This window comes from Pleurodeles waltl, chromosome 3_1 (genome assembly GCF_031143425.1).
Source record: "Pleurodeles waltl isolate 20211129_DDA chromosome 3_1, aPleWal1.hap1.20221129, whole genome shotgun sequence".
Classification (NCBI taxonomy): domain Eukaryota; kingdom Metazoa; phylum Chordata; class Amphibia; order Caudata; family Salamandridae; genus Pleurodeles; species Pleurodeles waltl.
The window spans coordinates 7,063,579-7,080,067 of record NC_090440.1 but is presented as its reverse complement, the minus strand read 5'-3'; the positions used below and the strand labels follow the sequence as shown (position 1 = coordinate 7,080,067).

Here is a 16,489-nt window from a genome sequence, read left to right as displayed (position 1 = left end):
ACTCCCCCTCTCCCTCTTTCTGCATCACCCCCTCTCTCTCTCTCTGGTTGCCTCCTCTCTATGGTCACTACATCTTTCTCTGTCTGTCTGTCTGTCTCTCTCTCTAGTCACGTCCTCTCTGTGGTCGCGCTCTCTCTCTGGTCACTCCAACTGTCTCCCTGCATCACTCCCTCTCTCTCTCTCTCGCTCTGTTCACCTCCTCTCTGTGGTCACTCTCTCTCTCTATCTATCTCTCTCTGGTCACCTCCTCTGTGTGGTCTCGCGCTCTCTCTCTGGTCACTCACTCCCTCACTCCCTCTCTCTCTCTGGTCGCTTCCTCTCTATGGTCACTCCATCTGTCTATCTAGCTCTCTCTCTCTGCATCAATCCCTCTCTCTCTTTCTGGTCACCTCCTCTTTGTGTCCACTCTCTCTCTGGTCACTCCATCTGTGTGTCTCTCTCTCTCTCTCTGAATCACTCCCTCTCTCTCTCTCTGGTCACTCCATCTGTCTCTCTCTCCCTCTCTCTATCACTCCCCCTCTCCCTCTATCTGCATCACTCCCCCTCTCTCTCTCTGGTTGCCTCCTCTCTATGGTCACTACATCTTTCTCTGTCTGTCTGTCTCTCTCTCTCTCTAGTCACGTCCTCTCTGTGGTCGCGCTCTCTCTCTGGTCACTCCAACTGTCTCCCTGCATCACTCCCTCTCTCTCTCTCTCGCTCTTTCATCTCCTCTCTGTGGTCACTCTCTCTCTCTATCTATCTCTCTCTGGTCACCTCCTCTGTGTGGTCTCGCTCTCTCTCTCTGGTCACTCACTCCCTCTCTCTCTCTCTCTCTCTCTCTCTGGTCTACTCCTCTCTGTGGTCTCTCTCTCTCTGGTCACTCACTCCCTCTTTCTCTCTCTGGTCACCTCCTCTCTGTGGTCTCTCGTTCTCTCTGGTCATTCCATCTGTCTCTCTCTCTCTGTCTCTCTGCATCACTCCCTCTCTCTCTGCATCACTCCCTCTCTCTCTCTCTGTTCACCTCCTCTCTCTGGTCCCTCTCTCTCTCTGGTCCCCTCATCTCTGTGGTCTCTCTCTCTATGGTCACTCACTCCCTCTCTCTCTGTTCACCTCCTCTCTGTGGTCACTCTCTCTCTCTCTGGTCACCTCCTCTTTGTGGTCTCTCTCTCTCTGGTCACTCACTCCCTCTCTCTCTCTGTTCACCTCCTCTCGGTGGTCACTCTCTAGCTGTTCACCTCCTCTCTGTGGTCACTCTCTATCTCTCGCTCTCTCTCTCGTCACTCACTCCCGCTCTAACTCTCTGGTCACCTCCTCCCTTTGGTCTCTCTCTCTGTCTGGTCACTCACTCCCTCTCTCTCTCTCTCTGTTCACCTCCTCTCTATGGTCACTCTCTCTCTCTGGTCACCTCCTCTCTGTGGTCACTCTCCCTCTGGTCACTCACTCCCTCTCTCTCTCTGGTCGCTTCCTCTCTATGGTCACTCCATCTCTCTCTCTTTCTCTCTCCCTGTCTCTCACTCTCTCTGGTCCCTCGCTCCCTCTCTCTCTCTGGCCACCTCCTCTCTGTGGTCTCTCTCTCTATGGTCACTCACTCCCTCTCTCTCTGTTCACCTCCACTCTGTGGTCACTCTCTCTCTGGTCACTCACTCCCTCTCTCTGGTCACCTCCTCTCTGTGGTCTCTCTCTCTATGGTCACTCACTCCCTCTCTCTCTGTTCACCTCCACTCTGTGGTCACTCTCTCTCTCTCTGGTCACCTCCTCTCTATGGTCTCTCTCTCTCTGGTCACTCCCTCTCTCTCTCTCTGTTCACCTCCTCTCTGTGGTCTCTCTCTCTCTCCCTCTCTCTCTCTCTGTTCACCTCCTGTCTGTGGTCACTCTCTCTCTCTCTGTTCACCTCTTCTTTGTGGTCACTCTCTTTCTCTGTCTCTCTCTCACATTCTCTCTCGTCACCACCTCTCTCTGGTCCCTCTCTCTCTGGTCACTCACTCCCTCTCCCTCTCTCTGTGTGGTCACTCTCTCTCTGTGGTCACTCTCTCTCTGGTCATGCACTCCCTCTCTCTGGGCACCATGTCTCTCCAGCCACCTCACCCCTCTCTCTCTCTCTCTGGTCACCTCCTCTCTGTTGTCTCTCTCTCTCTGGTCACTCCCCCTCTCTCTCTCGCTGATCACCTCCTCTCTGTGGTCTATCTCTCTCTTTCTCTCTCTCTATCTCTGTTCACCTCCTCTCTGTGGTCTCTCTCTCTCCCTCTCTCTGATCACCTCCTCTCTGTGGTCTCTCTCTCTCTCTCTCTCTCCCTCTCTCTCTCTCTGGTCACCTCCTCTCTGTGGTCTCTCTCTCTCTCCCTCTCTCTCTCTCTCTGGTCACATTCTCTCTGTTCACCTCCTCTCTCTCTCTCTCTCTCGCTCTCTTCACCACCTCTCTGTGGTCTCTCTCTCTCTGGGCTCCATGTCTCTCCAGCCACCTCACTCCCCTCTCGCTCTCTCTGGTCACCCCTTCTCTGTGGTCTCTCTCTCTGGTCACTCACTCCCCCCTCTCGCTCTCTCTCTCTCTCTGTGTTCACCTCCTCTCTGAGGTCTCTCTCTCTCTCTCTCTGTTCACCTCATCTCTGTGGTCTCTCTCTCCCGCTCTCTGTTGGCCTCCTCTCTGTGGTCTCTCTCTCTCTCTCTGGTCACCTCCTCTCTGTGGTCTCTCTCTCTCTCTCCCTCTCTCTCTCTGTTCACCTCCTCTCTGTGGTCTCTCCCTCTCTGTTCACCTCCTCTCTGTGGTCTCTCCCTCTCTGTTCACCTCCTCTATTTGGTCTCTCTCTCTCTGTTCACCTCCTCTCTGTGGTCTCTCTCTCTGTTCACCTCCTCTCTGTGGTCTCTCGTTCTCTGTTAACCTCCTCTCTGTGGTCTCTCTCTCTGTTCACCTCCTCTCTGTGGTCTCTCGTTCTCTGTTAACCTCCTCTCTGTGGTCTCTCTCTCTGTTCACCTCCTCTCTGTGGTCTCTCCCTCTCTGTTCACCTCCTCTCTGTGGTCTCTCCCTCTCTGTTCACCTCCTCTCTGTGGTCTCTCTCTCTGGTCACTCACTCCCTTTCTCTCTCTCTGTTCACCTCCTCTCTCTGGTCTCTCTCTCTCTCTCCCTCTCTCTCTCTGTTCACATCCTCTCTGTGGTCTCTCCCTCTCTGTTCACCTCCTCTCTGTGGTCTCTCCCTCTCTGTTCACCTCCTCTCTGTGGTCTCTCCCTCTCTGTTCACCTCCTCTCTGTGGTCTCTCTCTCTGGTCACTCACTCCCTTTCTCTCTCTCTGTTCACCTCCTCTCTGTGGTCTCTCTCTCTCTCTCCCTCTCTCTCTCTGTTCACCTCCTCTCTGTGGTCTCTCCCTCTCTGTTCACCTCCTCTCTGTGGTCTCTCTCTCTGGTCACTCACTCCCTTTCTCTCTCTCTGTTCACCTCCTCTCTCTGGTCTCTCTCTCTCTCTCCCTCTCTCTCTCTGTTCACATCCTCTCTGTGGTCTCTCCCTCTCTGTTCACCTCCTCTCTGTGGTCTCTCCCTCTCTGTTCACCTCCTCTCTGTGGTCTCTCCCTCTCTGTTCACCTCCTCTCTGTGGTCTCTCTCTCTGGTCACTCACTCCCTTTCTCTCTCTCTGTTCACCTCCTCTCTGTGGTCTCTCTCTCTCTCTCCCTCTCTCTCTCTGTTCACCTCCTCTCTGTGGTCTCTCCCTCTCTGTTCACCTCCTCTCTGTGGTCTCTCTCTCTGGTCACTCACTCCCTTTCTCTCTCTCTGTTCACCTCCTCTCTGTGGTCTCTCTCTCTCTCTCCCTCTCTCTCTCTGTTCACATCCTCTCTGTGGTCTCTCTCTCTCTGGGCTCCATGTCTCTCCAGCCTCTCACCCCTCTCTCCTCTCGCCCCCAGACCTCCGCAGGATGACGGCTGGCTTCATCGGAATGGCGGTCTCCATCATCCTCTTCGGGTGGATTGTGGGGGTCCTGGGCTGCTGCGAGCAGCATGACCTGATGCAGTACGTGGCCGGCCTCCTCTTCCTCATGGGAGGTAAGTCAGTGAATGAGTGACTGGGTGTGAGGACGGAGTAAGGGAGCCAGTGGGAGAGTGGGTGAGTGAGTCAATGTGAGTGTGAGCGAGTGTGAGTGCAGGCTCACAGACAGAGAAGTAAACCAATGAGATGAGTGTGTGAGTATGAGTGAGTGCAGGCTCACAGACTCAGAAGGGAACCAATGAGATGAGTATGTGAGTATGAGTGTGTGAGCATGAGTGAGTGCAGGCTCACAGACTCAGAAGGGAACCAATTAGATGAGTGTGTGAGTGAGTGTGAGTGAGTGCAGGCTCAGACTCAGAAGTGAACCAATTAGATGAGTGGGTGAGTCAGTGTGAGGGAGAGTCAGTGTGAGTGAGTGTTAGTGAGTGCAGGCTCACAGACTCAGAAGGGAACCGATGAGATGAGAGTGTGAGTATGAGTGAGTGCAGGCTCACAGGCTCAGAAGGGAACCAATTAGATGAGTGTGTGGGTGAGTGTGAGTGAGTGCAGGCTCAGACTCAGAAGTGAACCAATTAGATGAGTGGGTGAGTCAGTGTGAGGGAGAGTCAGTGTGAGTGAGTGTTAGTGAGTGCAGGCTCACAGACTCAGAAGGAACCAATGAGATGAGTGGGTGAGTGAGTGCAGGCTCACAGACTCAGAAGTGAACCGATGAGTGAGTGTGAGTGAGTGCAGGCTCACAGACTCAGAAGTGAACCAATTAGATGAGTGGGCGAATGAGTGCGAGTGAGTGCAGGCTCACAGACTCAGAAGGGAACCAATGAGATGAGTATGTGAGTATGAGTGTGTGAGTATGAGTGAGTGCAGGCTCACAGACTCAGAAGGGAACCAATTAGATGAGTGTGTGAGTGAGTGTGAGTGAGTGCAGGCTCAGACTCAGAAGTGAACCAATTAGATGAGTGGGTGAGTCAGTGTGAGGGAGAGTCAGTGTGAGTGAGTGTTAGTGAGTGCAGGCTCACAGACTCAGAAGGGAACCGATGAGATGAGAGTGTGAGTATGAGTGAGTGCAGGCTCACAGACTCAGAAGGGAACCAATTAGATGAGTGTGTGGGTGAGTGTGAGTGAGTGCAGGCTCAGACTCAGAAGTGAACCAATTAGATGAGTGGGTGAGTCAGTGTGAGGGAGAGTCAGTGTGAGTGAGTGTTAGTGAGTGCAGGCTCACAGACTCAGAAGGAACCAATGAGATGAGTGGGTGAGTGAGTGCAGGCTCACAGACTCAGAAGTGAACCGATGAGTGAGTGTGAGTGAGTGCAGGCTCACAGACTCAGAAGTGAACCAATTAGATGAGTGGGCGAATGAGTGCGAGTGAGTGCAGGCTCACAGACTCAGAAGTGAACCAATGAGATGAGTCGGTGAGTCAGTGTGATGGAGAGTCAGTGTGAGTGAGTGCAGGCTCACAGACTCAGAAGTGAACCAATTAGATGAGTGGGCGAATGAGTGTGGGTGAGTGCAGGCTCAGACTCAGAAGGAACCAATGAGATGAGTGGGTGAGTGAGTGCAGGCTCACAGACTCAGAAGTGAACCAATTAGATGAGTGGGCGAATGAGTGCGAGTGAGTGCAGGCACACAGACTCAGAAGTGAACCAATGAGATGAGTGGGTGAGTCAGTGTGATGGAGAGTCAGTGTGAGTGAGTGCAGGCTCACAGACTCAGAAGTGAACCAATGAGATGAGTGGGTGAGTCAGTGTGATGGAGAGTCAGTGTGAGTGAGTGCAGGCTCACAGACTCAGAAGTGAACCAATGAGATGAGTGGGTGAGTCAGTGTGATGGAGAGTCAGTGTGAGTGAGTGCAGGCTCACAGACTCAGAAGTGAACCAATGAGATGAGTGGGTGAGTCAGTGTGATGGAGAGTCAGTGTGAGTGAGTGCAGGCTCACAGACTCAGGTGCCAGGAGCGCAGGGCTCGAACCATGGAGGAGGCCATTGCTGATGAAGGACACGATACAATAAAATACAAAGCTAGATCCCGGCTCTTCCACATGCTGTGGATTAACCGTGTGCCCTGCGGCATGTACTGGTGGGGAAAGGGGGAGTCTGTACCGAGGCAAGTTTCAGAACCTCCGGTGATGAAGAGCTTGTGCACAGCAGCCATTTCTTCCCAAGTATGGAGTGCATCAGACCTGCATTGGCCAAACCAGTTGGTCTTGTTTTTCTTAAACAAGCACTGTCAAAGACAATAGGTCTTGCTTGGCAAGCCTTCGGTTTTGACAATACGTGCTCATATTGCAAGCTCAGACCCACTAATTACTGTTTCTATACTCTGTACCCGCCAAAGACCGAAGATCAAATAATCAGAAATCTATCAAAAAATCCTCAGCAAAGCATGGATTCACTCGGCGATGGGGCTTTGCAAGAGATCCAATGGCTGCGGAGGGCGGACACAAAGCCCAGTGTATCCCCAAACTTGTCATTAGGGCACTTCTTAAAGTATTCATGACGTGAGATCTCTGAGACAGGCAAAGCTGTCGGTAGCAAGACCCAAACATGGGAAATCAGTTCCTTACTCGTGAGAAACCAAGAGTCCAGGAACTGACTGGTCCAGGCATCGAGATGTCTCCCAGTGGAAGACTTCCTAGCCCCCCTCCCTAGACTCCTCCCTAGATCCCCCATCCCTAGACCCCCTACCCTCTCTCTAGACCCCCTAACCTCGTCCTTAGACCCTTCCATAGCCCCGTCACCCTCTCTAGCCCCCTCCCTAGATCCCCCATCCCTAGACCCCCTACCCTCTCCCTAGACCCCCTAACCTCCTCCCTAGACCCTCCCATAGCCCCGTCACCCTCTCTAGCCCCCTCCCTAGACTCCCTAGCCCCTTCTCTAGATCCCCCATCCCTAGACCCCCTCACCCATCCCTAGACCCCTAACCAAATAACCTCCTCCCTAGACCCTTCCATAGCCCCGTCTCCCTCCCTAGCCCCCTCCATAGACTTCGAAGCCATCTCCCTAGAGCCCCTAGCCCCTCCCTAGCCCTCTCCCTAGATCCCCCATCCCTAGACCCCTTACCCCCGTCCTACACCCCACTCCCCTCCCTAGACCCCTAACCTTCTATATAGCCCCTCTCTAGACCCCTACCTAGACCCCCTAACCCCCTTCCTACACCCTCAGCCCCCTTCCAAGACCCCCTAGCCCGCTCCCTAGACTCCCTAGCCCCCTCTCTAGATCCCCCATCCCTATACCCCCTACCCCCTCGCTAGACCCCCTAACCTCCTCCCTAGACCCTTCCATAGCCCCGTCTCCCTCCCTAGCCCCCTCCCTAGACTTCCAAACCATCTCCCTAGAGCCCCTAGCCCCCTCCCTAGATCCCCCATCCCTAGACCCCCCACCCCCTTCCTACACCCCACTCCCCTCCCTAGACCCCTAACCTTCTCCATAGCCCCTCTCTAGACCCCTACCTAGACCCCCTAACCCCCTTCCTACACCCTCAGACCCCTTCCAAGACCCCCTAGCCCCTTCACTAGACCCCCAGCCCCCTTCCTACACTTCCAAGCCCTCTCCCTAGAGCCACTAGCCCCTCCCTAGACCTCCCAGCCCTATCCTTAGAGCCCCTAGCCCTCTCCCTAGCCCCCTTCCTAGACCCACCAGCCCCCTCCCTAGACCCCCTAACCTCCTCCCTAGACCCTTCCATAGCCCCGTCTCCCTCCCTAGCCCCCTCCCTAGACCCACCAGCCCCCTCCCTAGACCCCCTAACCTCCTCCCTAGACCCTTCCATAGCCCCGTCTCCCTCCCTAGCCCCCTCCCTAGACCCACCAGCCCCCTCACTAGACCCCCTAACCCCCTCACTAGACCCCCTACATCCCACCCTGGACTCCTTAGACCCCTCTCTAGTCTCCCTAGTCCCCTGCCCAGCCCCCCTAGCCCACTCCCTTGGCTCCCTAGCCCCCTCCCTTGACCCCCCAGCCAGGAGGGAGCATGTATTAAGGCACAGGGAGGTTAGACAGGCCTGATATAAACACAACTAGGGTAGAGCTGGAGGCTACTGTGAGGATGCAGTGGGCGGGGCCTCTGCCCTCTGCCAATCAACGTGTGGCACAGTTATCTGGGGTCAATAATGTTTGTTGACAAAGGCAGAGTGTGGTCTGTGAAACCGCTCAGGGGCAGCAGCTGGTCGTCTAGGAGCGTCTTCATGGGGATTGTCACGCAGTGCAAAGCCGCGCAGCGCGTCGCAGCAAGTCACCTCCCGGCGCTGCCCTGTGTCAAAGGGGAAATGCAGGAATGTGCTGTATTTAAAAGAATACGATGCCCTCCTGTCCTTCACACATGCGCCGGTGGCATTTTGGCAGCCGCGCCAATGCAGGCACCCTTCCACCATGGTGCACGGGTGTCTGCGCCGCTGGCAGGATTGCTTTTGTGCAGGAATGGACATCCTTCTGCACAAAAACAATCAATGGAGGCGTTTTCCTCTATGCGCTGCAGAATGCAGCACACATAGGAAGAGGAAAAACAAGGGGGTATAAAGATATTTCTCCTCGATATGGCTCTCCCGGGTGGTGTATCTTCGTGACGTATTCCCAGGCTTACCAGGTCTGGTAAATCTACGAATGCGTCAAAAACCATGGATGTTGCATGTGAACACACACACAACGCCCATAGAACACCTCCCTAGCGCAGAGTAAGGCAACGCAGTGATTTCGGCTGCATTGCCTTACTCTAGATTTATGGAGCCTCTGAGGGCCACGCAAAGTAGCCTTGTGTGGGTTCATAAATCTCACTTAAGGTTTGGGTTGTGCATGTACCACGCTGGTGGTGCAAACACGACGCAAACCGGGTCATAAATATGGCTCCATCTTTCAGAACAGACAGAGCCCTTGAGGAGAGGGACACAGCCTAGACCTGGATAGCTCAGGACATAGAAAGTGTCTTCAGGTGCTCCCTCGCTGCGGTTAGAGCAAAGGTGACCCCAGTAGAGCAAGCGTTTGATTATTGCTATATGGGTCATGTCCCTTCTGGTACTAGATTATGGTCGAAGTCGGCTGTCGAGATCTCAGTGGCACCTAAAGCTGAGACATTGAGATGTCCCTGGGCTCTGGTCATAGCAGTACTGTGAGAAAGTCACCCTTTTAGCATGTTCATCCCAATATTTCTGACTGATACTGATGGTAACAGCCCCTGACTTGCACTGGGCTCTGCTTAACAGGCCCAGGGCAGTGCTCTGAATAAAAGGTATATGGTCAAATAATAATGTTATAACTTCAATTGGCAATGACAAGTCCCTAGTAGGTAATAGGGCTGGGGGGATTCAAGCTGCCTATAAGTCCCCCGTATATAATAGGGCCTGGAAGTTTAGAGGCCCAGTAGATCTCCTGCACCGGAGGGTGCGCTGCTTTGGGCCTTCTGCCATGTTTAAAGGCAGCCCTGCTTTGCAGACTGTTACAGATAAGTGACCCCCAAGTCTCCCCTAGATGACTCTGGGGTGGGGTGCCATGCAACTATAAGCAGGGGTATTATAAAATATGTTTTATATGCCCTGGTGAGAGAAAAACTGCACCTTTTTGTTTTCGCCCCATTGTAGAAAGTCAGCTCAATAGGCTATAATGGAAATATGTTTCATAAGAGTAAGTATGGCTCGGAAAAACATACAAATATCATAAGTGGACTCAATTGAATGGTAATGATAAATGCAACAATTTGCTTTTGTTGAATTTATCATAAGGTAAACAGATAAGAAGTTATAAGGCTTTTGTTTCTGTAAGCCAAATTCCAGCCTGCTAGGGGTCTCTTCTGATTGGTCAGCCCTAACATGGCTAGCCAGGCTGCTTTGATTAGGTGATAAGTGGGCTGCTCTGAACAGAGTTTATCAGATGGGGGTGGTAGGCAGATGGTGAACCTGGCAAGGAAGGGGTCTGGGTGAAGCAAACTGAGGCTTCAAAAGGATACCAGTCAGAAAGTAATCTAACCAGCCCTGCCCCTCATCCTCTTACCGCACAGATAGACGCTTGGCATGAGAAAAGAATTTGCAGCTGTCCAGAGGAGGAGTTGATAGAAATGAGCTACACCATTGGGCTGGCTTTGCCAGGCCTTGCACCTCTGGAGGGAAATCCTCCATCTTAATGTTAAAGTGTTAAGGCGCAGTGCTTTAAGGGACAAGAAGATGCCACTCTTTGGAAGAAGTTGTCATACCTCTGTGTGCTGATTGGAAAGGCACTCTAGCACAAGTACCCAAGTAGAGATGCTTTGGAACAGATACTCTGGCACAGGTATCCCAGCAGAAGTACCACAGTGCAGGTACTCTGGCAGAGGTACCCCAGCAGACGTACTCTAGCATACATACTGTGGCAGAGGTTCCCCAGCCGAGGTACCTCTGCACAAGTACTCTGGCAAAGATACTCCAGCAGAAGTACCTGCCACAGTTGTGGATAGGCAACGTTCAGACCAGCTCAGCTTACTCTGTTTGAAATTCCCAGAAACGTGCTTCTGAAATCATCCCTTTACTTTGTTTCAAAAGACGCTGATCTGCAGTCTTAAATGGGCAAGAATCAGCAACATATGATTTTGGGTATTTTTAGCAATTATTGCTCATTGTCTAAGACATAGAGAAAGCTCTGCGTTAAGACCGGGTCTGCTCATTCTGCTCCTGATGGGTTGGGTGCAGTCTACATATAGGGCTGGTGAAACAACAAGACAAGGCTGATCGATACACCTGTGGGGGTCAGCACTGACCAAGGCAAGGGTGATCAACTCCTCTGTGGGGTCAGCACTGACCAAGGCAAGGGCGATCGACTCCTCTGTGGGGTCAGCCCTGGCCAAGGCAAGGGCGAATGAATCCTCTGTGGGGGTCAGCACTGACCAAGGCGAGGGCGATTGAATCCTCTGTGGGGGTCAGCACTGACCAAGGCGAGGGCAATTGAATCCTCTGTGGAGTCAGCCCTGACTAAGACAAGGCTGATCGATACCCCTGTGGGGGTCAGCACTGACCAAGGCAATGGCGATCGACTCCTCTGTGGGGTCAGCCCTGCCCAAGGCAAGGGTGATCAACTCCTCTGTGGGGTCAGCACTGACCAAGGCAAGGGCGATCGACTCCTCTGTGGGGTCAGCCCTGGCCAAGGCAAGGGCGATTGAATCCTCTGTGGGGGTCAGCACTGACCAAGGCGAGGGCAATTGAATCCTCTGTGGAGGTCAGCACTGACCAAGGCGAGGGCAATTGAATCCTCTGTGGAGTCAGCCCTGGCCAAGGCAAGGGCGATTGAATCCTCTGTGGGGGTCAGCACTGACCAAGGCGAGGGCAATTGAATCCTCTGTGGAGTCAGCCCTGACCAAGGCAAGGGCGATCGACTCCTCTGTGGGGTCAGCCCTGACTAAGACAAGGCTTATCGATACCCCTGTGGGGGTCAGCACTGACCAAGGCAATGGCGATCGACTCCTCTGTGGGGTCAGCCCTGCCCAAGGCAAGGGCGATTGACTCCTCTGTGGGGTCAGCCCTGCCCATGGCAAGGGCGATCGACTCCTCTGTGAGGTCAGCCCTGCCCAAGGCAAGGGCGATCAACTCCTCTGTGGGGTCAGCCCTGACCAAGGCAAGGGCAATCAACTTCTCTGTGGGGTCGGCCCTGACCAAGGCAAGGGCGACTGAATCCTCTGTGGAGTCAGCCCTGATTAAGACAAGGCTGATCGATACCCCTGTGGGGGTCAGCACTGACCAAGGCAAGGGCGATTGACTCCTCTGTGGGGTCAACCCTGCCCAAGGCAAGGGCGATTGACTCCTCTGTGGGGGTCAGCCATGCCCATGGCAAGGGTGATCGACTCCTCTGTGAGGTCAGCCCTGCCCAAGGCAAGGGCGATCAACTCCTCTGTGAGGGTCAGCACTGACCAAGGCAAGGGTGATCGACTCCTCTGTGAGGGTCAGCACTGACCAAGGCAAAGGTGATCGACTCCTCTGTGGGGTCAGCCCTGCCCATGGCAAGGGCGATCGACTCCTCTGTGGGGTCAGCCCTGTCCAAGGCAAGGGTGATCGACTCCTCTGTGGGATCAGCCATGCCCAAGGCTAGGGCGATTGACTCCTCTGTGGGGGTCAGCACTGACCAAGGCAAGGGCGATCGACTCCTCTGTGGGGTCAGCCCTGACCAAGGCAAGGGCGATTGAATCCTCTATTCGGGTCAGCGCTGACCAAGGCAAGGGCGATCGTCTCCTCTGTGGAGTCAGCCCTGACCAAGACAAGGCTGATCGATACCCCTGTGGGGTTCAGCACTGACCAAGGCAAGGGTGGTCGACTCCTCTGTGGGATCAGCCCTGCCCAAGGCAAGGGCGATTGACTCCTCTGTGGGGGTCAGCACTGACCAAGGCAAGGGCGATCGACTCCTCTGTGGGGTCAGCCCTGACCAAGGCAAGGGCGATTGAATCCTCTATTCGGGTCAGCGCTGACCAAGGCAAGGACGATCGTCTCCTCTGTGGAGTCAGCCCTGACCAAGACAAGGCTGATCGATACCCCTGTGGGGTTCAGCACTGACCAAGGCAAGGGTGGTTGACTCCTCTGTGGGGTCAGCCCTGCCCAAGGCAAGGGCGATTGACTCCTCTGTGGGGTCAGCCCTGCCCAAGGCAAGGGCGATTGAATCCTCTGTAGAGTCAGCCCTGACCAAGACAAGGCTGATCGATACCCCTGTGGGGGTCAGCACTGACCAAGGCAAGGGCGATCGACTCCTCTGTGGGGTCAGCCCTGCCCAAGGCAAGGGCGATCGACTCCTCTGTGAGGGTCAGCACTGACCAAGGCAAGGGCGATCGACTCCTCTGTGGGGTCAGCCCTGCCCAAGTCAAGGGCAATTGACTCCTCTGTGGGGCCAGCCCTGCCCAAGGCAAGGGCGATTGACTCCTCTGTGGGGGTCAGCCCTGACCTAGGCAAGGGTGATTGAATCCTCTGTGCGGGTCAGCACTGACCAAGGCAAGGGCGATCGACTCCTCTGTGGGGTCGGCCCTGCCCATGGCAAGGGCGATCGACTCCCAGCCCTGCCCAAGGCAAGGGCGATCGACTCCTCTGTGGGGTCAGCCCTGCCCAAGGCAAGGGCGATCGACTCCTCTTTGGAGGTCAGGACTGACCAAGTAAAAGGGATCAATACCTCTGTGGGGGTCAGCACTGACCAAGACAAGGGAGATCAATACCTCTGTGGGGTTCACCGCTGACCAAGGCAAGGGTAATGGACACCTCTGCTGTGGCCAGCACTGCCCAAGAGAAGGGTGATCGACACCTCTGGGGGGTCAGCACTGACCAAGGCAAGGTTGATTTACACATCTGAGGGTGACCACTGACTCGCCACCTTCCCCAAGTGCCGTGACATATACTTACCACCATTAATGACTTGCTGCCATCCCCAAGCATGCAAAGTATACTTGTCACCACCACTGACTCGCCCCATCCCCAAGCACTGCAACATTTATTTACCACCACAACTGCTGACTCGCCACCTTCCCTAAGCACCGCAACATATACTTACCTCCACCCTTGACTCACCTTATTCCCAAGCATGCAACATATACTTACCACCACCACCCCAAAGCACTGCAACATTTACAATACTTACCACTATCACTGACTCACGCCCATCCCCAAGCACTGTAACATATACTTACCGCCACCAGTGCCTGCCCCAAAACCTTAAGCATGTGACATTTACTTCCCACCACCACTGACTTCCCACCTTCCCCAAGCACCGTGACATTTACTTACCGCCACTGTTGATCTGCTCCCATTACCAAGCCTGCAACATATAGTTACCGCCACCATTGGTTCACACATACCTCTAAGCACTGCAACATTTATTTACCACAACTACTGACTCCTACTTCCCCAAGCACTGCAACATTTGCTTATCACCAACACTGACTCACCCTCATTCCCAAGCACCGCAACATTTACTTACCACCAACACAGACTCACCACCATTCCCAAGCACCGGGACAAATACTTACCACCACCATCGACTCATCTTCACCCCCAAGCATGCAACATTTACTTACAACACTCACTGACTCCCTCATCCCCATGCACCACAACATTTACTTACCACCACTGACTTGCCCCATCCCGAAGCAACGTGGCACTAACCACCACGACTGACTCGCCACACCCTTCCTCAAGCACCACTGCATTTACTTACCACCACCACTGACTTGCCCCATCCCCAAGAATCCTTCCCTAAGAACCACGGGATTTACTTACCACCACCACTGACTCGCCCCCTACTCCATCAGTTTCTGTTACCTGCATTCGATTATCCATATATACCCTATTTATTGCCCGTCTGCAGTCTTCGTCAAATGGCCACACGAGCTGGGATCCTGCACACACCACCATGCCACCCCCTGCAGACAGTAAACCTAACGCAAGAGCAGATGACGTGGGTTAGAAAGAAAGGACTTGGATGAAACTTGCCCTAACTTTCCTCCCCTACCCAAGACCTAGGAACTGTTTGTATCCCCGTGAACCCATATACAGACCCGACTGCTCCCATGTGCAATGATTCTTGCCTATACAGGCTGGGTTGTGCCCTGTCACCAGGATGTGGATGCTAGAGAGAGGGCACCAACCATCGCCACAGTGAGAGACTGATAAAAATGTTTAAATAAATCAGTAAGTGCTTCTAAGCAGAAAAATGGTGATGCTCTCAAAAGCACCAGCTGCACTGCTCAGTAAGGAAAGTGTAAAGGCATTTATTTTACAAGTGTAAGCTTTCTTGCATTGTCAGTGCTGACCACGTTAATCTAGTGCCTCAAAGAAAGAAATAAGGAGCGAGAGAGAGAGATAGAGAAAGATTGTTCGTGTGTGGTGTCTGTATGTGGTGTCTGTGAGCTATGTGTGGGTGGTGGGTGTGTGTGGGTGGTGTGTGAGTGGTGTGTGTGGTGTGTGGGTGTGTGTGGTGTCTGTGTGTGCATGTGGTATGTGAGGGGGGTGTGGGTGTGGTGTCTGTGTGTGGTGTCTGTGGTGTGTGTGTGTGTGTGTATGTGGTGTCTGCGTGTGATGTCTGTGTATGTGTGTTGAAGTGTGTGTGTGCATGTGTGTGTAGCTATTAAAAAAGCTCAAACCCCCATGGGGAGAGATGGATATGCACTAAATATGCAATTTATGAGAACCAGAGAATAGGTTTATGTAGGTTGCTGTTCTATGTGCAGGTGATGCTTTTTGTAGAGGTAGAGTGTCTTCTCCTCTCCCTTGCTATATGGTAGGAGCTGTTCTGAAGTCACTGGTGACGTTCACCAGGATGCCTGAGTATGTATTTGAAACCTTCTAGTATTTTTGTTCCTGCATTTTTTCAACTCTGGTCTGGCAACGTCTTGCTTTCTGCTGTGGTGCTTAGATGGTTAGAGGCATATTTATGAGTGGGTTGTGTTGCTCTTAGACCACGCAACGTGGTGCCTACATGACGCAAGCCCAGAATACAATTTATCAAGCCATGCAAGGCCATCATGCACCGCCCTGAGTAGCTTGATAAACCTGGAGTAGTGCAAAGCAGCGCAAATCTGCCCCAGGGAGGCGTTCCATGGGTGTTATATGGCTGTTCCCACGCTACATCCATAGATTCTGATGCATTACTTGAGTTACGAGATGCAGTAGACCTGGGAATGTGCCAAAATGCTACGCCTTCCCAGGTGAGGCATAACGAGCAGAATTATCTTTTATTTCTCCTCGTTTGTTTCCTCTTTCTATGTGTGCTGCATTCTGCAGCGCACATAGAAGAAAATGCGCAGGGGATTGTTTATGTGCAGGAAGGTGCCCCTTCCTGCACAAAAACAAGCCTACTTACAATGCAGACACCCTTGCACGTTGGTGCTAGGGTGCCTGCGTTGGCGCAAGGAAGCCAAAATTGCTCCTTGCACCGTATTCTTTTAAATACGGTGCATTCCTGCCCTTTCCAGTAGCGCAGTAAGGTGGCGCGCTGCGTTACTTTATACAAAATATGCCCTTAGGGGCATATCTATACTCCGTTGGCGCCGGAATTGCGTCGTTTTTTTTGACGCAATTTTGACGCAAAACTAACTCCATATTTATACTTTGGCGTTAGACGCGTCTAGCGCCAAAGTCCATGGAGTTAGCGTCATTTTTTAGCGTGGACACCTACTTTGCGTTAATGAGATGCAAGGTAGGCGTTCACGTCTAAAAAATCGACTCCGAGGCATGTGCGTCGGATTTATACTCCCGGGCAAAAATCACGCCCGGGAGTAGGCGGGTCAAAAAAAATGACGTACGCCCGCTTTTGCGCCATTTTTTTGCACCTGCAAAAGGCAGGCGTTAAGGGACCTGTGGGCTCTGAAGGAGCCCAGAGGTGCCCTCCTATGCCCCCAGGGACCCCCCCTGTCACCCTTGCCCACCCCAGGAGGACACCCAAGGATGGAGGGACCCATCCCAGGGACATTAAGGTAAGTTCAGGTAAGTATATTTTTTATTTTTTTTGTGGCATAGGGGGGCCTGATTTGTGCCCCCCTACATGCCACTATGCCCAATGACCATGCCCAGGGGACAGACGTCCCCTGGGCATGGCCATTGGGCAAGGGGGCATGACTCCTGTCT

General features: G+C 53.3%; 1 protein-coding gene across 1 annotated transcript in view; it reads left to right on the top strand.

Annotated features, from left to right (window-relative positions):
• Nucleotides 1-16,489, top strand: part of LOC138283674 (serine-rich adhesin for platelets-like) — a 171,958-nt gene that overhangs the window by 139,272 nt on the left and 16,197 nt on the right. Inside the window, exon 3 of the mRNA XM_069221624.1 lies at nt 3,868-4,005. Coding sequence (XP_069077725.1) covers nt 3,868-4,005 — 138 coding nt within the window. The remainder of the gene's footprint in view (nt 1-3,867; nt 4,006-16,489) is intronic.